Source organism: Salvelinus fontinalis, chromosome 20, assembly GCF_029448725.1.
Source record: "Salvelinus fontinalis isolate EN_2023a chromosome 20, ASM2944872v1, whole genome shotgun sequence".
Taxonomy (NCBI): domain Eukaryota; kingdom Metazoa; phylum Chordata; class Actinopteri; order Salmoniformes; family Salmonidae; genus Salvelinus; species Salvelinus fontinalis.
Genome location: NC_074684.1, coordinates 35,096,798 through 35,120,232, shown reverse-complemented (window position 1 = coordinate 35,120,232; position 23,435 = coordinate 35,096,798). Strand labels below are relative to the sequence as shown.

Here is a 23,435-nt window from a genome sequence, read left to right as displayed (position 1 = left end):
CATATCTACCTCAATTACCCGTTACCCCTGCACATCAACTCAGTACTGATGCCAAGTTATTGTTATTTCCCCCCTCTGCATTGTCGGGAAGGGCCCATAAGCATTTCACTGTTAACACCTGTTATTTAAAACACAGGTGACAAAATCTAATCCCTAAAAATGTGTAGGTATCCCTTCTCTTCAGATTATAAACGTTTGGATAACATTGTCCACTTAACAGGAAAAACCTGCAACAAAATACAGAATCCCACTTTTTAAAGGATAAAATAGTTTTATTTATATAGTCTCATAGTAAAGGTAGGCCTCAACAAGACGGTTGTTGGCAGTATGTACAACATACTTGTAATTTCCATGGAATGGAATCAGACAAAGATTATTTAGTTTACACTAATCATACCCTAAAATGGGGGAGATAATTGAAAAGATATACATACACACAATTCCTAGACACGCAAAATGCATTATTTTTTTATTTATTTTTTACTTGGGGAGTCGCCGACATTAAGAGTTCACTGTGTAATTCACAACACGTTGACAGGGACGTCATTTTCTCCTCAAATTGAAAAAAAGAAATGGGAACTACATTTTGACATTCATATCTATTTCATACCTTGAAGGACAACTACAAGTGACAAATTTGTGAGAATACAAAATGCATAACATTTTTTGAGAACTTGAAAACATACAATCAATAACATTTTTATTTATTTAAAACATGGAGATTAACTGACTCAGCCACCTAAACTCATTCACTAGTTCAAGATAAAAGATGGAAGGAATCTGGTCCTTTTTTCCAAAACATCAATGATTTTCTACAAAGGGGGTTATATTTGTTTTAATTTAACCAACGTGTGTCAAAATGGAAAACTAATTATATGGGACTGAGGTGGGTTTTTGTTTCACTTTTACATCAATATTTAGCTTCAAAGTGTGTCCAAATGATTTTTGTGGGAAAAAAGTTGGTTTAAAAAAAGGGTTTAAAAAGGTAAGCTTCTCCGACAGACAGGACGACTCTTCTTGACGTGTGTAAATTCTAAAACAGGTTCTTATCAAGACAAAAAAAACAACAAAAAAGTATTTCAGCAGTGCTTGGAGGAGTACGCCTCTTCTCTCCGTAGTTTTCCACTGGGAGGAGAGAGTACGTAGTAGAGGGTACAAAATCATTGAGTCCTCCACAGAGCAAAAATTCCTAATTTTGGGTTTTGGATAGTTGACGTTGCTGAGAGAGATACCGATGCTGAGAAGTCAAAGAGAGAGGAAAGGGGAGAGAGAGCGAGAAAGGGAAAATGTTTTTTTCCCCCTTGCACGTTACGTTCTAAATCAGTGTTCTTCCTCTCAGCTGTCTTCCCTCCCTCTCCAGCGGATGGCGTGATGAAGGGACTTCAGGATAGACATATGAGGGAAGGATTGGAGTCTTCACTATCCAGTGAGAGCACATCCAGAGAAAGAAAGGAGGGAGGCCAATGTATTGGGAATTACAGGAGCAGTACTGACTACTGGACCAGTACCCGTGCCTGCAGTACCCTTCCACACCAGGTGTGGCACTGTGGGCTAGTGCAGCGTCCTAGCTGGCCTCCACTCGGAGCTTCTTCCTGGGGGCGGGGGGTTCCTCTGGCTCGGACTCGGAGCTGGAGTCAGAACCTCCGTCGAAGGCGGACACAGCGCTGCCTTTAGGGTTGGTGTACAGGCTGCTGTCTGAAGAGCTGTAGCTGGCCTGCAGCTGCGTCGAACCCTTCACCTTCTCCAGGGCACGCACTACAGGGGAGAGACAATGGGGAGGAGGACAGAAAGGAAGGAGATAGACAGAGGATGGAGGAGATAGAGCAAGGGAGAGAGGGGGAATAAAGGAAAGGGTTGAGAAGATGAAGAGGCAAATGTAGAAGGTCAATGTCAAAATTTGACCCATAAGCAGACAAACACACACGCTACAGAAACATGGTCCGTAGGTACGGTAGATTCTCCATCATACTACAGGTAGAGATGGTCCGTAGGTACGGTAGATTCTCCATCATACTACAGGTAGAGATGGTCCGTAGGTACGGTAGATTCTCCATCATACTACAGGTAGAGATGGTCCGTAGGTACAGTAGATTCTCCATCATACTACAGGTAGAGATGGTCCGTAGGTTCTCAATCATACTACAGGTAGAGATGGTCCGTAGGTTCTCCATCATACTACAGGTAGAGATGGTCCGTAGGTTCTCAATCATACTACAGGTAGAGATGGTCCGTAGATTCTCCATCATACTACAGGTAGAGATGGTCCGTAGATTCTCCATCATACTACAGGTAGAGATGGTCCGTAGGTACAGTAGATTCTCCATCATACTACAGGTAGAGATGGTCCGTAGGTACAGTAGATTCTCCATCATACTACAGGTAGAGATGGTCCGTAGGTACGGTTGATTCTCCATCATACTACAGGTAGAGATGGTCCGTAGGTACGGTAGATTCTCCATCATACTACAGGTAGAGATGGTCCGTAGGTACGGTAGATTCTCCATCATACTACAGGTAGAGATGGTCCGTAGGTACAGTAGATTCTCCATCATACTACAGGTAGAGATGGTCCGTAGGTTCTCAATCATACTACAGGTAGAGATGGTCCGTAGGTTCTCCATCATACTACAGGTAGAGATGGTCCGTAGGTTCTCAATCATACTACAGGTAGAGATGGTCCGTAGATTCTCCATCATACTACAGGTAGAGATGGTCCGTAGATTCTCCATCATACTACAGGTAGAGATGGTCCGTAGGTACAGTAGATTCTCCATCATACTACAGGTAGAGATGGTCCGTAGGTACAGTAGATTCTCCATCATACTACAGGTAGAGATGGTCCGTAGGTACGGTTGATTCTCCATCATACTACAGGTAGAGATGGTCCGTAGATTCTCCATCATACTACAGGTAGAGATGGTCCGTAGATTCTCCATCATACTACAGGTAGAGATGGTCCGTAGATTCTCCATCATACTACAGGTAGAGATGGTCCGTAGGTACAGTAGATTCTCCATCATACTACAGGTAGAGATGGTCCGTAGGTACGGTAGATTCTCCATCATACTACAGGTAGAGATGGTCCGTAGGTACAGTAGATTCTCCATCATACTACAGGTAGAGATGGTCCGTAGGTACAGTAGATTCTCCATCATACTACAGGTAGAGATGGTCCGTAGGTACAGTAGATTCTCCATCATACTACAGGTAGAGATGGTCCGTAGGTACAGTAGATTCTCCATCATACTACAGGTAGAGATGGTCCGTAGGTACGGTAGATTCTCCATCATACTACAGGTAGAGATGGTCCGTAGGTACGGTTGATTCTCCATCATACTACAGGTAGAGATGGTCCGTAGGTACGGTTGATTCTCCATCATACTACAGGTAGAGATGGTCCGTAGGTACAGTAGATTCTCCATCATACTACAGGTAGAGATGGTCCGTAGGTACAGTAGATTCCCCATCATACTACAGGTAGAGATGGTCCGTAGGTACAGTAGATTCTCCATCATACTACAGGTAGAGATGGTCCGTAGGTACAGTAGATTCTCCATTCTCACCTTGCTGCTCCAGCAGAGCGTTCTGCCTCTTCAGATCATCGATGTCCTGCTGGTGGGTGTGGTTTTTCCTCCTCATGTACTGGATATAGTCCGTGGCTTTGTCTAGGATCTGAGCTCGGGACGCCTGTTTGATAGATTGCTGTTGGCAACAAATATGACACAAGGAAAGATGTCAGTGTCCGTAACAACCTCCCTACACTGACCCCTCTAGCACAGTTACCGTAACAACCTCCCTACACTGACCCCTCTAGCACAGTTACCGTAACAACCTCCCTACACTGACCCCTCTAGCACAGTTACCGTAACAACCTCCCTACACTGACCCCTCTAGCACAGTTACCGTAACAACCTCCCTACACTGACCCCTCTAGCACAGTTACCGTAACAACCTCCCTACACTGACCCCTCTAGCACAGTTACCGTAACAACCTCCCTACACTGACCCCTCTAGCACAGTTACCGTAACAACCTCCCTACACTGACCCCTCTAGCACAGTTACCGTAACAACCTCCCTACACTGACCCCTCTAGCACAGTTACCGTAACAACCTCCCTACACTGACCCCTCTAGCACAGTTACCGTAACAACCTCCCTACACTGACCCCTCTAGCACAGTGTCCGTAACAACCTCCCTACACTGACCCCTCTAGCACAGTGTCCGTAACAACCTCCCTACACTGACCCCTCTAGCACAGTTACCGTAACAACCTCCCTACACTGACCCCTCTAGCACAGTTACCGTAACAACCTCCCTACACTGACCCCTATAGCACGGTTACCGTAAAAACCTCCCTACACTGACCCCTATAGCACGGTTACCGTAAAAACCTCCCTACACTGACCCCTATAGCACGGTTACCGTAACAACCTCCCTACACTGACCCCTATAGCACAGTTACCGTAACAACCTCCCTACACTGACCCCTATAGCACAGTTACCGTAACAACCTCCCTACACTGACCCCTATAGCACGGTTACCGTAATAACTCACTATACTGACCCCTATAGCACGGTTACCGTAACAACCTCCCTACACTGACCCCTATAGCACGGTTACCGTAATAACTCACTATACTGACCCCTATAGCACGGTTACCGTAACAACCTCCCTACACTGACCCCTATAGCACGGTTACCGTAATAACTCACTATACTGACCCCTATAGCACGGTTACCGTAACAACCTCCCTACACTGACCCCTATAGCACGGTTACTGAAACAACCTCCCTACACTGACCCCTATAGCACGGTTACCGTAATAACTCACTATACTGACCCCTATAGCACGGTTACCGTAACAACCTCCCTACACTGACCCCTATAGCACGGTTACCGTAATAACTCACTATACTGACCCCTATAGCACGGTTACCGTATAACTCCCTACACTGACCCCTATAGCACAGTTACCGTAATAACTCACTATACTGACTGACCCATCGACCCCTACTGTAATACTGCTGTAAATCTAGCTTAAAACAGACTGAAAAGTGCCCTCAGACAGACCCTCAGACCCTATATGTAATTATTTGGCTGCTTTCACAATGGTGGTGCAATGTTCCCTCTCTAACCAGGCCATCATCCCAGACACCCTGGACTCACTCCAACTCGAATACCGCCCCAACAGATCCACAGATGAAGCAATCTTTATTTCAATCCACATTGTCCTCATCCATCTAGACAAAATGAATACCTACGTGAGAATGCTGTTCATTGACAACAGCTCAGCATTCAACACCATAGTGCCATCCAAGCTCATCCCTAAGCTAAGGACCCTGGGATTAAAAACATCCCTCTGCAACTTGATCCTGGACTTCCTGATGAGCCGCCTCCAGGTGGTAAGGGTAGGCAACAGCACAACCACCAGGCTGACGCTCAACACGGGGGCAACTCAGAGGTGCATGCTTAGTCCCCTCCTGTACACCCGGTTCACCCACAACTAAGTGGCCATGCACGACTCAAACGCCATCATTAAGTTTGCAGACGACAATAGTGGTAGGCCGGATGACCGACGACGAGAGCCTACAGGGAGGAGGTCAGAGACCCGGCAGCGTGGTGCCGGGACAATAACCTCTTCAACGTCAGCAAGACAAAGGAACTGAAAGTGAACTACAGGAAACTGATCCACGGGGCTGTAGTGGAGCAGGTCGGGAGCTTCAAGTTACTCGGTGTGCACATCACTAAGAACCTATCATGGACTCATCAGATACACCGCTGTTACGGTTTATCCTGTGGCCTAGTCACTTACACCCTACTTATATGGACATAGACTAGAAGACCAAAAGTATGTGGACACCTACTTGTCTCGTTCCAAAATCACGGGCTATTATATGGAGTTGGTCCCCCCTTTGCTGCTTTAACAGCCTCCTCTCTTCTGGGAAGGATTTCCACTAGATGTTGAAACATTGCTGCAGAGACCTGCTTCCATTCAGCCACAACAGCATTAGTGAGGTCGGGCACTGATGTTGGGTGATTAGGCCTGGCTCACAGTCAACGTTCCAATTCATCCCAAAGGTGTTCAATGGATGCGAGGTCAGGGCTCTGTGCAGGCCAGTCAAGTTCGTCCACACCGATCTCGACAAACCATTTCTGTATGGATCTCACTTTCTGCACGGGGACACTGTCATGCTGAAACAGTAAAGGGCCTTCCCCAAACTTGGAAGCACAGAATCGTCTAAACTGTCATTGTATGCTGTAGCGTTAAGATTTCCCTTCACTGGAACTAAGGGGCCTAGCCCGAACCATGAAAAACAGCCCCAGACCATTATTCCTCCTCCACCAAACTTTACAGTTGACACTATGCATTGGGGTAGGTAACATTCTCCTGGCATCTGCCAAACCCAGATTCGTCCGTCGGACTGCCAGACGGTGAAGTGTGATTCATCACTCCAGTTCCACTGCTCCAGAGTCCTATGGCGGCAAGCATTACACCATTCCAGCCGACACTTGGCATTGCGCATGGTGATCTTAGGCTTGTGTGCGGCTGCTCTGCCATTTCCGAACTCGGTAGTGAATGTTGCAACCGATGAGACAATTTTTCGACTCGCTATGCAGTCCCACTCTGTGACCTTGGGTGGCCTACCACTTCGTGGCTGAGCCGTTGTTGCTCCTATAAGTTTCCACTTCATAATAACAGCACTTAGTTGACCGGGGAAGTTCTAGCAGGGCAGATATTTGATTAACTGAAATAGCCAAATACAGTAATTTGAAGGAGTGTCCACATACTTTGATGTATATATAGTGTTTCTACCTCAATTACCTCATACCCATGCACATCGACTCAGTACGAATAACAATGAGACAATAAAAATGACTAATTGTGTAATATATGAACCAAAACAAAGTGCCAGTGAAATGTCTTGCTTTTTCTTCAGTCTCTGCATCAAAAATGAAAAATCAGTCCAGGCTGAAAGGATTGGCACTCAAAATATGCGCCCTTGAGGCACTACTTGCATCTGTAAACAGGAAGCGACCCAATTTTGTACGATCACGACAATGTAATTTGGCTGAGTCTACCTCATACATTGACTAACTCCAACAGCCATCTGCAAAAGCTAGCAGTTCCATCACTTCTATTCTCCTTTCTGTCCGAAAGCAATCTTGGTTACCAAGCGACCATAGTGTTAAGATACCACCACCACCCCCCCCCACAAACGCTGGTGTGTCTAGTTGGTTGGTTTGTTTGAAAAGAAAAACAGCCCTCAATGTCAGAGATGTCAAAACAGGAAAAAGCTAAAAGTTTGCACACAACTTCCTGACGCCTGTGTCCCAGTGTTTCTGGTTAGAACACATGTCTGGATTGCACGCTCTTCTACTCCTCCCTCCCATTCTCCCTCCCTCCCTCCCTCCCTCCCATTCTCCCTCCCATTCTCCCTCCCATTCTCCCTCCCATTCTCCCTCCCTCCCATCCTCCCTCCCATTCTCCCTCCCATTCTCCCTCCCATTCTCCCTCCCATTCTCCCTCCCATTCTCCCTCCCTCCCATCCTCCCTCCCATTCTCCCTCCCATTCTCCCTCCCATTCTCCCTCCCATTCTCCCTCCCATTCTCCCTCCCATTCTCCCTCCCTCCCTCCCTCCCTCCCATTCTCCCTCCCATTCTCCCTCCCATTCTCCCTCCCATTCTCCCTCCCATTCTCCCTCCCATTCTCCCTCCCTCCCATTCTCCCTCCCTCCCATTCTCCCTCCCTCCCATTCTCCCTCCCATTCTCCCTCCCTCCCTCCCATTCTCCCTCCCTCCCTCCCATTCTCCCTCCCTCCCATTCTCCCTCCCTCCCTCCCATTCTCCCTCCCTCCCTCCCATTCTCCCTCCCTCCCTCCCATTCTCCCTCCCTCCCTCCCATTCTCCCTCCCTCCCTCCCATTCTCCCTCCCTCCCTCCCATTCTCCCTCCCTCCCTCCCATTCTCCCTCCCTCTTCCATGTCTTAACTACCCATGTATTGAATACATTGAAGTAGCTACATTATCCGTGGCATTACCTTTGAAATATGAAGTACAGCAACATTACATCATACATATTATATCAACACATTGCAACATTCACTTTGTTTATCCATATCGCATTCAAGAATACCCCTATCCCCCTCCCATCTCATTCACTCAGAATGTCAATAACAGGACACACCCAGAGCCATGTATTTAGAGTGTAAGGCTTCTGCATTATGAAGAATTAACATGACACTACAACATTCTATAGCAGCCATGTAAGCACCCCATCAACATTACATGGCAGTCTTACGTCAGATAGCGCGACGATTCCGCCTGCACTGGTCCCTGTTGAGGGACGAGCGTCGCGTAGGAGTGACGCCACCTGATGTAAGACAATGCATTACATGAGGAATAGAATGTCCAGAATGAAAATTGATGCATTAACATGACACTACAACATTCTATAGCAGCCATGTTAGAACCCCATTAACATGACACTACAACATTCTATAACAGTCATGTTAGAACCCCATTAACATGACACTACAACATTCTATAACAGTCATGTTAGAACCCCATTAACATGACACTACAACATTCTATAGCAGCCATGTTAGAACCCCATTAACATGACACTACAACATTCTATAGCAGCCATGTTAGAACCCCATTAACATGACACTACAACATTCTATAACATCCATGTTAGAACCCCATTAACATGACACTACAACATTCTATAGCATCCATGTTATAACACCATTAACATGACACTACAACATTCTATAACAGTCATGTTAGAACCCCATTAACATGACACTACAACATTCTATAGCAGCCATGTTATAACACCATTAACATGACACTACAACATTCTATAACAGCCATGTTAGAACCCCATTAACATGACACTACAACATTCTATAGCAGCCATGTTAGAACCCCATTAACATGACACTACAACATTCTATAGCAGCCATGTTAGAACCCCATTAACATGACACTACAACATTCTATAACAGTCATGTTATAACCCTATTAACATGACAACATTCTATAGCAGCCGTGTTAGAACCCCATTAACATGACACTACAACATTCTATAACAGTCATGTTAGAACCCCATTAACATGACACTACAACATTCTATAGCAGCCATGTTAGAACCCCATTAACATGACACTACAACATTCTATAACAGTCGTGTTAGAACCCCATTAACATGACACTACAACATTCTATAGCAGCCATGTTAGAACCCCATTAACATGACACTACAACATTCTATAACAGCCATGTTAGAACCCCATTATCATGACACTACAACATTCTATAACAGCCATGTTATAACCCTATTAACATGACAACATTCTGTAGCAGCCATGTTAGAACCCCATTAACATGACACTACAACATTCTATAGCAGTCATGTTAGAACCCCATTAACATGACACTACAACATTCTATAGCAGCCATGTTAGAACCCCATTAACATGACAACATTCTATAGCAGCCATGTTAGAACCCCATTAACATGACACGACAACATTCTATAGCAGCCATGTTAGAACCCCATTAACATGACAACATTCTATAGCAGCCATGTTAGAACCCCATTAACATGACACTACAACATTCTATAGCAGCCATGTTAGAGCCCCATTAACATGACACTACAACATTCTATAGCAGCCATGTTAGAACCCCATTAACATGACACTACAACATTCTATAACAGCCATGTTAGAACCCCATTAACATGACACTACAACATTCTATAGCAGCCATGTTAGAACCCCATTAACATGACACGACAACATTCTATAGCAGCCATGTTAGAACCCCATTAACATGACACTACAACATTCTATAGCTGCCATGTTAGAACCCCATTAACATGACACTACAACATTCTATAACAGCCATGTTAGAACCCCATTAACACTGAGTGCAGAATATTTAAACAATGATAAGTAACTGAACATCTAGAATTTAGAACAATATTCTAAAAAATAAATAATAAAAAGTGTCCCAACTTGAAATACATGGCTCTGGATGCACACAGCATAACACTCCCCTCCCCAAAAGGATCCCCTCTCCCTAAGATATTTGGGTTTTTACCTCTCTACCAACCTTTTCCCCTTGCAAGGCGGGCACGGAATCTCGCAGGCTGTGAAAGCTGTCTTTGATGTGATCCCTACGCTTGCGCTCCAGTGCATTGTGGTGTGCCCGTTTGTCAGCCTGCAATGAGAGAGTCACAGGGGGGGCTTTAGCAGGGGAGGGGGAGGTGTCCAGGGAGGTTTGGACTGACAGGGGGACAGGAAAACACACACACACCAAGCTTCTCCGACCAACTGTCCTGAGTACTCCCCACTACCACCAGCTCAGCGTTCTGTGTTTGAGAGACCAGGTTGAGGACCTGGCCCGTCCAGCCAGCCAAGACTGGACAGGCATGGTGAGTTGTTGAGGCAGCAAAGGAAATGTTCATGGAGGAAACTGACTGACCTTAGAGATCATCCTATAACAATTCATATGGATCTAGAATATGCATTTATGATTCTATTCTACGTTTTTCTTTATTTCTACAACTGGTAAATTAACACTGGCACCACCACAACTCCCCTACAGCGATTAGAACTGACCCCAGGGCAGCTACAACTGGTAAATTAACACTGGCACCACCACGACTCCCCTACAGCGATTAGAACTGATCCCAGTGCAGCTACAACTGGTAAATTAACACTGGCACCACCACAACTCCCCTACAGCGATTAGAACTGATCCCAGTGCAGCTACAACTGGTAAATTAACACTGGCACCACCACAACTCCCCTACAGCGATTAGAACTGATCCCAGTGCAGCTACAACTGGTAAATTAACACTGGCACCACCACGACTCCCCTACAGCGATTAGAACTGACCCCGGGGCAGCTACAACTGGTAAATTAACACTGGCACCACCACGACTCCCCTACAGCGATTAGAACTGATCCCGGGGCAGCTACAACTGGTAAATTAACACTGGCACCACCACGACTCCCCTACAGCGATTAGAACTGACCCCGGGGCAGCTACAACTGGTAAATTAACACTGGCACCACCACGACTCCCCTACAGCGATTAGAACTGATCCCAGTGCAGCTACAACTGGTAAATTAACACTGGCATCACCACGACTCCCCTACAGCGATTAGAACTGATCCCAGTGCAGCTACAACTGGTAAATTAACACTGGCACCACCACGACTCCCCTACAGCGATTAGAACTGATCCCGGTGCAGCTACAACTGGTAAATTAACACTGGCACCACCACGACTCCCCTACAGCGATTAGAACTGATCCCGGTGCAGCTACAACTGGTAAATTAACACTGGCACCACCACGACTCCCCTACAGCGATTAGAACTGATCCCAGTGCAGCTACAACTGGTAAATTAACACTGGCACCACCACAACTCCCCTACAGCGATTAGAACTGATCCCAGTGCAGCTACAACTGGTAAATTAACACTGGCACCACCACGACTCCCCTACAGCGATTAGAACTGATCCCAGTGCAGCTACAACTGGTAAATTAACACTGGCACCACCACGACTCCCCTACAGCGATTAGAACTGATCCCGGTGCAGCTACAACTGTGCGAAGTAAACATGCAGAACACACTAGGCCAGGGCGAGTGGTGGGTACCTCCTTACTTCATTTCCAGGGCGAGTGGTGGGTGTGGTGACCTAGATAAAGGCCAGGGGAGGAGGCAGAAAGACACTAACCCTATTCAGATGAGGTGAGAGTAACCCTAACCCTATTCAGATGAGGTGAGAGTAACACTAACCCTATTCAGATGAGGTGAGGTGGGTAAAATGGTGACGTCGTGTTTCAGTATCACAGTTCCTAATTTGCCTACACCTGACAAACTGTTAGAAGTTCTGTTCTGGGGTAGCAATGTTTAGTAATACCCAGAGGCTTTGTATTTGGCACTGTATCTTGAAGTATTGTATTTATTTATTTATTTATTCTTATTTAACTAGGCATTTGGATTGATTCATTTACAGATTTAGGTGTGTTCTTACGCCGTGAAATGAGTCTTCAGAATCTATTTTGTCGTTACGTATCGTTACGGCCTACCAGTGTTTTGAGCTCATGTTATATACTCAGAGTAGACAAAACATTAGGAACACTTGCTCTTTCCATGACCTAGACTGAGCAGGTGAAAGCTAAGATCGCTTATTCATGTCACTTCAAAAATTAGTGTAGATGAAGGGGAGGAGACTGGATAAAGAAGGATTTTTAAGCCTTGGGACATGGATTGTGTATGTGTGCCATTCAGATTCCTAAAGATTGGAAAGCGGCCACGGTCATCCCACTCTTCAAAAGGGGGGAGACACTCTAGACCCAAACTGTTACAGACCTATATCCATCCTGCCCTGCCTTTCTAAAGTCTTTGGAAGCCAAGTGAACAAAAAGATTACCGACCATTTCGAATCTCACCGTACCTTCTCCGCTATGCAATCTGGTTTCCGAGCTGGTCACGGGTGCACCTCAGCCACGCTCAAGGTCCTAAACGATATCATAACTGCCATCGATAAGAGACATTACTGTGCAGCCATCTTCATCGACCTGGCCAAGGCTTTCGACTCTTGTCTAATGCATGCTTGTCTAATATGGTGAGGAAGTAACTTTTAAAGAATGACCAGGCATCCTCAACTGACGGGATGAGGTCAATATCCTTCCAGGGTACCCGGGCCAGGTCGATTAGAAAGTGAGTTAATGCCATACAACACTCCTTCCGTGGCCTCCAACTGCTCTTAAATGCTAGTAAAACTAAATGCATGCTATTCAACCAATCGCTGCCTGCACTCGCCCGCCCGACTAGCATCACTACTCTGGACAGTTCTGACTTAGAATATGTGGACAACTACAGTCTAGCCAGACACCTTGGTATTTGTAAACTCTCCTTCCAGACTCACATTAACATCTCCAATCCAAATCTAGAATCGGCTTCCTATTTCACAACAAAGTCTCCTTCACTCATGCTGCCAAACAAACCCATTGTAAAACTGACTATCCTACCGATCCTCGACTTCGGCGATGTCATTTACAAAATAGCCTCAAACTCTACTCAGCAAATTGCAGTCTATCACAGTGCCATCCGTTTGTCACCAAATCACCTTATACTACCCACCACTGCGACCTGTATGCTCTCGTTGGCTGGTCCGCGCTACATATTTGTCGCAAAACCCACTGGATCCAGGCCATCGACAAGTCTTTGCTAGGTAAAGCTCCGCCTTATCTCAGCTCACTGGTCACCATAGCAACACCCACCCGTAGCACACGCTCCAGCAGGTATATTTCACTGGGCATCCCCAAAGCCAACACCTACTTTGGCCGCCTTTCCTTCCAGTTCTCTGCTGCCAATGACTGGAACTAATTGCCAAAATCACTGAACTTGGAGACTTATATCTCCCTCACTAACTTTAAGCATCAGCTGTCAGAGTAGCTTACTGATCGCTGCAGCTGTACACAGCCCATCTGTAACTAGCCCATCCAACTACCTACCTCAGCCCCATATTTGTTTTTGTGCTCTTTTGCACACCAGTATTTCTACTTGCACATATCACTCGTGTAAGCTTATTTATTGCCGTACCTCCTTACTTCATTTGCACACACTGTATACAGATTTTTCTATTGTGTTATTGACTGTACGTTTGTTTATTCCATGTGTAACTGTGTTGTTTGCGTCGCACTGCTTGCTTTATCTTGGCCAGGTCACAGTTGTAAATGAGAACTTGTTCTCAACTGGCCTACCTGGTTAAAAAAAAAAAATTTTTTTTTTAAAGAGGCTGAATGGGCTTAGACAAAAGATGTATGTGTCTTTGAACGGGGTATGGTAGTACGTGCCAGGGTTCCGGTCTGTGTCAAGAACTCCAACGCAGCTGGGGTTTTCACGCTCAACAGTTTCCCGTGTGTATCAAGAATGGTCCACCACCCAAAGGACATCCAGCCAACTTGACAACTGTGGGATGTATTGGAGTCAACATGGGCCAGCATCCCTGTGGAATGATTTTGACACCTTATAGAGTCCATGCCCCGACGAATTGAGACTGTTTTGATGGCGGGGGGCCTAATGTTTAGTATACTTTGTATCCCTCATTATCTCAAGTGTTTCCTTTATTCTGACAGGTCCCTGACAGGTATGTAATGTGTGTATGTAGAGAGTGCGTTCGACACCTTGTAAAGTCCATGCCCCGACAAATTGAGGCTGTTCTGAGGGCAGGGGGGTATACTCGGTGTATAGTCTGTTGTTCTGAACACAAACCTACTAATTATCCCTGAGATCTGCAGTCTAGTGCCTACGCAAACAGTCTTCATCTCTCTATAGCCTAGACACAGAACAGACACTGTGTGAGGATCATCTACCTAAAACAACTAGTGTTGTTGTACGTCTCTCTGTAGGCCTAGAGAGACCTACAACAACACAGACACTCCTCCCTCTCTCAGACACGCCATACTGCTGCCAGGGCCTCAGGTGAATCTACCTAAACAGTCTGTCTCCCAAATGGCACACTGTTCCCTATGTAGTACACTACTTTTGACCAGGGCCAATAGGGCTCTGGTCAAAAGTAGTGCACTATCTAGGGAATAGGGTTCCATTTGGAAGACAATCATTTCATGTCTTTTTACACAGAACAATATAAAAACATCCCTCAGCCACTAAATGGACCGAGTGAGGCGTGTTAAACCCCTCCCAGTCAGGCGTGTTAAACCCCTCCCAGTCAGGCGTGTTAAAACGTCCTCAAGCCGTGTCTAGACTTGAGTTCATTAAGCTTTAGTATTCTGATCATTGAGTTCTACAACTACATTTAAAATGTGTCTACCGGGTCCAGTGTGTCTACCGGGTCCAGTGTGTCTACCGGGTCCAGTGTGTCTACCGGGTCCAGTGTGTCTACCGGGTCCAGTGTGTCTACCGGGTCCAACGCTATATTCAAATGCCAGTATGCATTCTACAAAACTGTGGACAGGCAAAATATGATAAAACAACTGATGGCAGTAGCTAACTAATGTAGCGAACTAGCCAGCTAACCTCTGTAGCTAGCCAACAAGCTAGCTAGCCAACAAGTTAGCAAGTAACGCTAAAGGCACTGCAAACAGGTTAACATAACTCTAGTCCCCCCAAAAATCTAAATAAATATTAGCTAGCATTTGAGGCCAGCAAACACATTCCTCACACGCTAAGAAAGTATTTCCTCCAATGTTATAATAAAAAAAAGGCCTCTCGGTCCCTAAACGTACATTTTCTGGAGACTTGTGGGGGGGCTGATGTTGTCACCCACTGTATGCACTTTCGGTAGCCTGATTGCGTCCAGACTGAGGAGAAATCCGTACACAATGTTTCCCTGACTACCTTCTGAGGTGGTCAGACAGATCTGAACACAATCAGACCACGAAGTGACTTTTGTGCATCTAGACCCGTCTTTTCAATGCCATCTTCGTATTCTGATAGCAGAAGCCGCATGTAAGTGTCAAGTGTATACACGACCAGAGCCAGGCCTGTCAAACCCTCTCCGCCTGGCCTGTCAAACCCTCTCCGCCTGGCCTGTCAAACCCTCTCCGCCTGGCCTGTCAAACCCTCTCCGCCTGTCAAACCCTCTCCGCCTGTCAAACCCTCTCCGCCTGTCAAACCCTCTCCGCCTGTCAAACCCTCTCCGCCTGTCAAACCCTCTCCGCCTGTCAAACCCTCTCCGCCTGTCAAACCCTCTCCGCCTGTCAAACCCTCTCCGCCTGTCAAACCCTCTCCGCCTGTCAAACCCTCTCCGCCTGTCAAACCCTCTCCGCCTGTCAAACCCTCTCCGCCTGTCAAACCCTCTCCGCCTGTCAAACCCTCTCCGCCTGTCAAACCCTCTCCGCCTGTCAAACCCTCTCCGCCTGGCCTGTCAAACCCTCTCAGTATCTGTATCTATCACAAATAACTTTATTAGAGCAGCAAACTGACTTTTTTCCCCTTCTATATAGTGGGCCCTTTGATCGTTGCCTGTTCAAAGTTTAATGTGCGTAAAAGAACCCCTCTCCTTCCACTGTAAACCCTCACAGCGTTTTAGCCTTCAGCTCAGATCATAGATTTACAAAAATGGCCACCGACCCATCTCACATGACTAGGGATAGGCTCAGAGTAGAGCAGCCAATCACCTGCAGCGGCACTAGCAGTAGTTTAACTTGTTTCAGGCCAGGCAACAGTAGGTCCCACAAAGGTTCCAGACTGACTCATTTATAATTCTAGGCATCATAACGAAACTAAAGGTACTAGCCAAATGTCAGATGCAAATGGCACCATGAAGGTTACTAGAAAGGGTGTTGGTTTGGATTCAACTTGCCTGGAGTCTAGAGGGTTAGGCCAGGACAGTGACTGTGTGAGAGTAACATGAGCATAGGAAGCCCCATGAAAATCACCACCAACTCTCTCCATGACAAGTACTTAGAGGAATGCATAAAGAGTCTGGGACAAACCCTAGGTCCGGGAATACAGCAGCTGTCCACTGCCCAATAGTTTGGCCTCGGGTCTGGATCATGTAGTTTTACGTGTGGGTTTTCAATGGTTTTCCATGGTAGACTACAACAGAGCAGGTAAATGTTGAACTGGAATGACAAAATGCACTGAGAAGTTACTGGCCCGTATTGGCCAGTGACTGACGAGATCCACTGGCCCAGCACATGTTTACAGGCCCCGGGCCGTCATTAATGTCAGACCCTGTAAATGCATTGGGGCCTATAGAGAGCAACTGTAAAGTAGTTCAGGCTCCAAAATGGCTGCCATAATAGCTGAACCCTGTAAGATGATCCAGTGGTATCAGAAAACAGTGTAATGCACACTAGGCATTAGTTAACATTTCAATGTTATCTAGGACGACCTAATGACAACATTTTGCTTGATGTTGATGCATATCCGTTGAGTTAGTCACTTCCAAATAAAGAGACGAAAAGAGCAAAGCATCTGGTTCATCAAATATCGTCACATCATCTGATCATAAAACTCATAGGGGTCACTTTTACCCCTACCTACATGTAGATACTACCTCAATTACCTGGTACCCCTGGACATTGAGTCGGTACCGGTACTCCTTGTATATAGCCTCGTTATTGTGTTACTATTACCTATTATTTATTTCTATATAGCAAATGTATTACTTTTTAAACTCTGCATTGTTGGGTCTGCATTGTTAGGAAAGGGCGCGTAATAGGGCTGGGCGGTATACCGGTTTGGGTTTTTACTTTAGCTTCTATACCGGTATTTGAATGTTTGGTTTGTTAAATGTGATAATTTTTATAGTTTACTTCGCTTCTTGAGTAATGTCTCTCTGCTCTTTCTCTCGGTGCCACTTTCCACACAGACCTAGCCACGCCCCCTGTCACTCAAGGAGCGCATTTGATGTTCCTCAACCACGAGACACTTGCGTTTGTGTTTCTTACATCAGCAAACCGCTAGTTTGTCTTTTCTTAGCAAGTTGCCCTGAATCTTGTGAGACGCTAATTGTTAGCCGCTAGTGCTAATAGCTAGCTAGCTAATAAATTTACTGAGTAAGAGCAAACGTAGCTAGCTAATACAGCCTGATAATACCAGGGATTGCGAAGATCCTAAATCAGCATGTTTGTGCAACAGTATCGTCTAAATCAACGAGGAATATGCAAAGCAAGAATATGTTAGCTACATGAAGTAGCCAAGAGAAAACATGCAATGTAGCCAAAGCTTATTGGGTCCCCTAGGAAACACTTTAGTTCCTACCATGTCACAATAACTCCTCCCTGGCATTTTAATTAGTTGTCATCGCAAACACTGTATTCAAAGTGCCCACTATTATATTCTAACTATAGAATTAGAATAGTCATTCTATTTCCTTGATTCAAACAGTTTTTCTCTAATTCGTAAGTCAAATCGCATTTGCAACATTTGGTTAAAAACAGTGGTGGGCCGTCACGGCCTGCAAGGCCTTCTCTGCTGGCCTAAACATCAGAATATATATATATTTTTTTTAAATATATTTTCCCACAAATATGTATTAAATTATTCCCCAGAGTAAGAGTTATACTCTTCATTTCATAGCTTTCCTCTTGGTTGCACTGCTTTCAGCCCCAGGTTGAGATTTGGAGGGCTGGTCTTTATGTTAGATCTTTTATCCAATCATATTCAGCCATCATGTGTTGCCAGGGATCTAAAATCTGCCCTCAGGCCTTCAGAATCAACAGTGCTGGCGCTTTTCGCTTATAGTGAATGGAAATTAAAATTTAGTGTCAACCAATGAGCTTTAGAGTTGGCTATTGTACGCCTGCTGGCTGGCTCCAGTGTTACACAGGAGCCAGCTAGCAGGCGTAGTGCGTGCACGTCTTTTGATTGGATTACCAATATTGAGAGGCAGGTCCTATGGAGGTCTAGGAAACTGAAATTGATAAACGAATTAATTCGCGTACTACTAAGCTGTTTTTTCAACCCACAATGGCGGAAGGAGGAGAAGATATCGATTTGGTCGAGGATATAATTATAACGCCATTCTCAAGACGAACTTTGTTTTAAGAAAAGTTAGACATTGTAAGGAGAGGTCGCCCGACGCCACAAAGCCTGTCACAGGCGGGAAAGGGCTTCGTTCGCTCGCCACTTTCAAAGTTTCAACTTCGAGCGCTGTCAATGGCCCCTTGGCTCCGAGAAGCACTGCAAACTGTACTGCTGGGAATGCCTATTATTTGCAAGTGATCGATTTGGTGTTTGGAGCCACACTGGCTTTGCAAACTTGAGTTGTCTAACCAAGGCAGCAACGAGACACCAAAGTACGGCTGGGCACTAACAAGCAATGGTGCTTTTGAAAACTTTTGGGGACACCGGAGTGGATCTACAGCTCAAAGAACAAACGCGCAGGGCAACGGAGCTGCACAATGAAAAGGTGAAGGGAAATATTGAAAAGACTCATTGATTGTGTCATGTTTTTGGGTAAACACTGTTTACACAAAAATGTCAATTTTAAAAATGTCAATTTCAAGGTGACGCAACGCCTGGTTATACTGCGTTTCTGTCTAAATGTATAGTGTCTAGAGCCATGGCATCATAATGAGGTGGATTAATTCGGGTGGGACTGTGTAATACCTCACTGAAGGCCCAGGCCCCAGGCCCACGGCATGCCACTGGTTAAAAATACGTCCTAGATTATTTGCCCATATCGTGCAGCACTGTGTGGCAGTGTGGAAATTCTCTACTGAGCAGTGGTGTAAAGTACTTATCTAAAAATACTTTCAGGTACTACTTAAGTCATTTTTTTTGGTATCTGTACTTTACTACTTTTATTTGACTACTTTTACTTCACTACATTCCTAAACAAAATACGGTACTTTTTACTCCATACATTTTCCTTGACACCTAAAAGTACAGGGTGCCTCTGGCTATCCATAAATTAAAAAAGTAAATGGTGCCATGTGGTTTGCTTAACATACGGAATTTGAAATGATTTATACTTTTGATACTTAAGTATATTTAAAACCAAATACTTTTACTCAAGTAGTATTTTACCGGGCATCTTTACTTTTACTCAAGTGTGACAATTGGGTACTTTTATCACCACTGCAATTGAGTGCAGGAAATGCAGAAATGAAAAGTGCTGAAATTTGTTTTGGAGTTGAATTGAACAGTATAAAACAATCAGAATGGAGAAAGACTAATTGAAATCACTTAGAATGTATGTTGCCACCCTGCGATCACTCCCTACTCATAAAGCACCCTGGGATCACTACTCCCTACTCATAAAGCACCCTGGGATCACTCCCTACTCAAAAAGCACATTTTGAAATTGTATTATTAAAAACAAAAGTCAATTATCATAATTTTTTTTTAAATACCGTGATAATATTTTGGCCATATCACCCAGCCCTAGCGCGCAAGTAAGCATTTCACGGTAACGTCTACGCCTGTTGTATTCAGCGCATGTGATGCTTCTCAATGGCTCGGTTTCAGCTGATGCTAGTTAGCTTAGCTAGACCTATCACTTCCATTCTATTCTTACCTCAGAACATAAACATTACAGTGTCTGCAGAAAGTATTTACACCCCTTGACTTTTTTCCACATCTTGTAGTGTTACAAACTGAAATTAAAAATGAATACGTTTAGATTTTTTTTGTCACTGGCCTACACACAATCACCTATAATTTTCAGTGGAATTGTTTAGAAACACTTTTACAAATTTAAAGCTGAAATGTCTTGAGTCAATAAGTATTCAAACCTTTTGTAATGAAAAGCCTAAATAAATTCAGTGACATAAGTTGCATGGACTTCCTGTTTTCAACAAGGCACTAAAGTAATACTGCAAAAAATATGGCAACGCAATTAACTTTTTGTCCTGAATGCAAAGTGTTATGTTTGGGGCAAATCCAATACATTATCGAGTACCACTTCATATTTACAACCATAGTGGTGGTCGCATCATGTCATGGGTATGCGTGTAACCTGCTTGAAAATCTATGGCAAGACTTGGAAATGGTTGTCTAGCAATGATCAGCAACCAACTTGACAGAGCTAGAAGAATTTTAAAAAGAATAATGAGCAAATATTGTACAATCCAGGTGTGGAAATCTCTTAGAGACTTAACCAGAAAGACCCACAGCTGTAATCACTGCCACAGGTTATTCTAAATTGTATTGTGTGAATATTTACGTATTTCATTTTCAATTAAAAAAAAAACATGTCTTCACCTCATCATTATGGGGTATTGTGTGTAAAAAAAAAAAATTTTTTAAAGAGCAATGTTGAATTCAGGCTGTAACACGCAATGTGGAATAAGTCAAGAGGTATGAATACTTCCTGAGAGCGCTGTACATAACCTCCAGGTGCTGACTAAGTACAGGAATAAGCTGCATCGCCATTGGGCTCTGGTCAAAAGTATATATATGGAATAGGGTGCCATTGGGGACGCAGAAAGAGCAGACTACAGTAGTAGAGTAACTGCCTCCCGAGCTAACCCAGTGACATCCTGCATTGTAGCTTCAAAACTATGTTGTCGGTCTTGTGCTGCTCTCAACATCCCTCAGGACAGACTCATGGTACCAATACACCCCCCCCCCCCCCCTTACACTAGTATACCCTGTTATGAGATCCAGTCCGTCCGTCCCACTTCCTAAACATCTTCCTCGGGGAATAGGTGGGCCCCAATGAAGGAGAGGGGGGTCAACATAGAACGATTGTTTTATGGTTGCTTGAAAGTGATGTGCTAAACACATCAGCCCAATTGTTCTGATAGTCCAATCCTCAAAACAGTCCAATCCTCAAAACGGTCCCAATTTTAAGGATAAGCCAAGCTACATAATTGATTTGAATATCACATAGTAATTTGAAAATATTTGGAGATAAACCTAGCCAAATATGACAAAAGCCCTGTCTAAACTATAAGTATTATTTTGAGAACATTCTGCAGCTAAATATTGGTTAAGTCCATCAGAATCAGTTTGATAAAGACTGCCTGGCTGACAAGAGAAAAACATTACGTACTGTTATGCAAAAGTATGTCGTGCAGCGAGCCTGTGTTTATTTCGCCGGTATGCGACGTGGCTACGTCATGTCTTTAGCCTGCCAGCAGCCCAGTCAGTGGCCCGTCGAGTAAAGATGGCACTAATCACTAGCTAGCTGAAACAGACAGGAAAACATCTAGCAGTGTCTCCCTGCTCTCTCCCTTCCTGACAAGACGACGGCGTCATTTACTAAACAGTTACTGAGCTGAAGCCGAGGCGCGTAGTTAGCTAATGAATTTCCATTTGAAAAGTATCGCATTTTATATTTAATTGCAATAGTCACGTCATGATTAAGACACATGACCTAGAAGTGCATTTAGAAAAGGCGCATCTGGTCGAGAACGGTATTCCTAGGAAGAAGAAAAAAAATAATTTAGCTGGCTAGGTTTGACTTCTTTACGCCGACTGTGGCTCAGGCTGTCTGCTGCGTTTTGCAGGAGGCTTTATTCTAAATATAGCATATAGATTTCGTGTGTCTCTAAATTCCTACTACCGCGTATGGGATGGGGGGATAATGCATGGATAATGCCCTTCAATGCATAGATTAGATGATCTGTGCAAATACAAACCTTGATGGATATATTGCATACATTATTTAAAGGGTAAATCATAGTTGTGACACGACAGTGTTAGCGCCTATCGAAACCCCCAGCGTTCAGCTAACTCCGTGTATTCTGTCTGTTAGCTACATCCTTGTGTGCTGTGTCCTATTATTGAAGAGTGTGTGGCTAACTTTGCATGCTAGTAAACAACTACTAAGCTTGATATATTGTCGCTCACTAACTGCAGGAAACCCCTTCTGTTCAGCCACCCGCACCCATCCCCGCCATCACTTGCTAAGTTTGTGTAAGGCAATAATATATCATATACATTAACTACCAGGACGAACATTATTTTTAGCCAGATATTATCATGGCATAATTTCAATACATTTGATAGAATTTCAATAATTTTGACATTTAACACTTCATTACCCACCACATTGTGATATCTCGATGAGTCTTCCTGTAAAAAGAAACAGAACAGAAAAGTACGATTGTAGCCACAATTACATGTAGCTTGAGTTAGCCAGCCAACTTAGTTAGCAGTACATTGTAACCCCATTATTCCAGCAAACCCAATGCAAAGAATATATATATATATATATATATATATATATATATATATATATATATATATATATATATATATATATATATATATATATATATATATATAATGTTAGCAAGTGAACGTCATACATTTCTGAGCCAGAACTGCTAGCTACTAGGTGACCTATCTAGCTATTGTAGTTAACCTTTTAAAGGCTGTTGATCTTCTTGTGGATAACGTTAGTTCACAACCAGTTACTAGCGAACTAACGTTATCTAGCAGTCACGGGTTTGAAAATACGAGGCGTTTTAATTGATTACTAGCTACCAAACTAACTACATACAGTAGCTTGCAAAGTAGCGAAATAAACATTTACTCACGTCGCTATCGACTTCGATATCATCGTTATCACTCATTCTTAGGTGAAATTGTGGATTTTAAATGAAAGGGTAGCCTAGTTCACAACATGAAGCAAACGCCTAAGGATAAAGCAAATGCACAAACAGACTAACTAACGTTACTCTCCCTGCAGTCAATAACGAAAGAAACGAGCTTCAACGAACTATATTTATACGTGACTTGTCTACACCAACAGCAACCGTTCCGCGACACGCCTGCGACGCTGGACGGGTGTGTAGGATTTGTAGTTTCTTGTACGATAATAACAAACGACTCTCAAATATCAGTGGATTGTCTATTAACTACATTTCCCATAGGTAAAAAGTATGCCGCGCGTCAGAATAACGTCAACATAATTATATTTACCTCGCGGTGTACGCTGGGATGTGTAGTATAGATAATAGCTGCGTCAGTGGGGC

At 44.3% G+C, this 23,435-nt stretch overlaps 1 protein-coding gene across 5 annotated transcripts; it reads right to left on the bottom strand.

The window, feature by feature from the left end:
* Positions 1-251: 251 nt before the first annotated feature.
* On the bottom strand, positions 252-23,235 carry LOC129817777 (protein max-like). Of its 5 annotated transcripts, none has more exons than XM_055873324.1 (6): positions 22,998-23,234; positions 22,504-22,530; positions 10,113-10,232; positions 8,302-8,373; positions 3,564-3,702; positions 252-1,755 (listed from the first exon to the last, which is right to left on the bottom strand). In XM_055873324.1, the coding sequence occupies exons 1-6, from the start codon at positions 23,031-23,033 to the stop codon at positions 1,565-1,567; spliced, it is 585 nt and encodes a 194-aa protein (XP_055729299.1). In that variant the 5' UTR covers positions 23,034-23,234; the 3' UTR covers positions 252-1,564. The 5 variants fall into 5 exon arrangements, with proteins under 5 accessions (XP_055729299.1, XP_055729300.1, XP_055729301.1 ...); XM_055873325.1 differs by having other exon boundaries at positions 10,125-10,232; XM_055873326.1 differs by lacking the exon at positions 22,504-22,530 and having other exon boundaries at positions 22,998-23,235.
* Between the last annotated feature and the right edge of the window lie 200 nt (positions 23,236-23,435).

Bases quoted from the DNA above. Each gene is read 5' to 3' on its own strand.
- LOC129817777 (XM_055873324.1), bottom strand. From the start codon at position 23,033: ATGAGTGATAACGATGATATCGAAGTCGATAGCGAC. The intron at 22,531-22,997 runs GTGAGTAAATGT...TTCTTTTTACAG, and splicing joins ATATCGAAGTCGATAGCGAC to GAAGACTCATCGAGATATCA. The intron at 8,374-10,112 runs GTAAAAACCCAA...GTCTTACATCAG, and splicing joins GGGAAAAGGTTGGTAGAGAG to GTGGCGTCACTCCTACGCGA.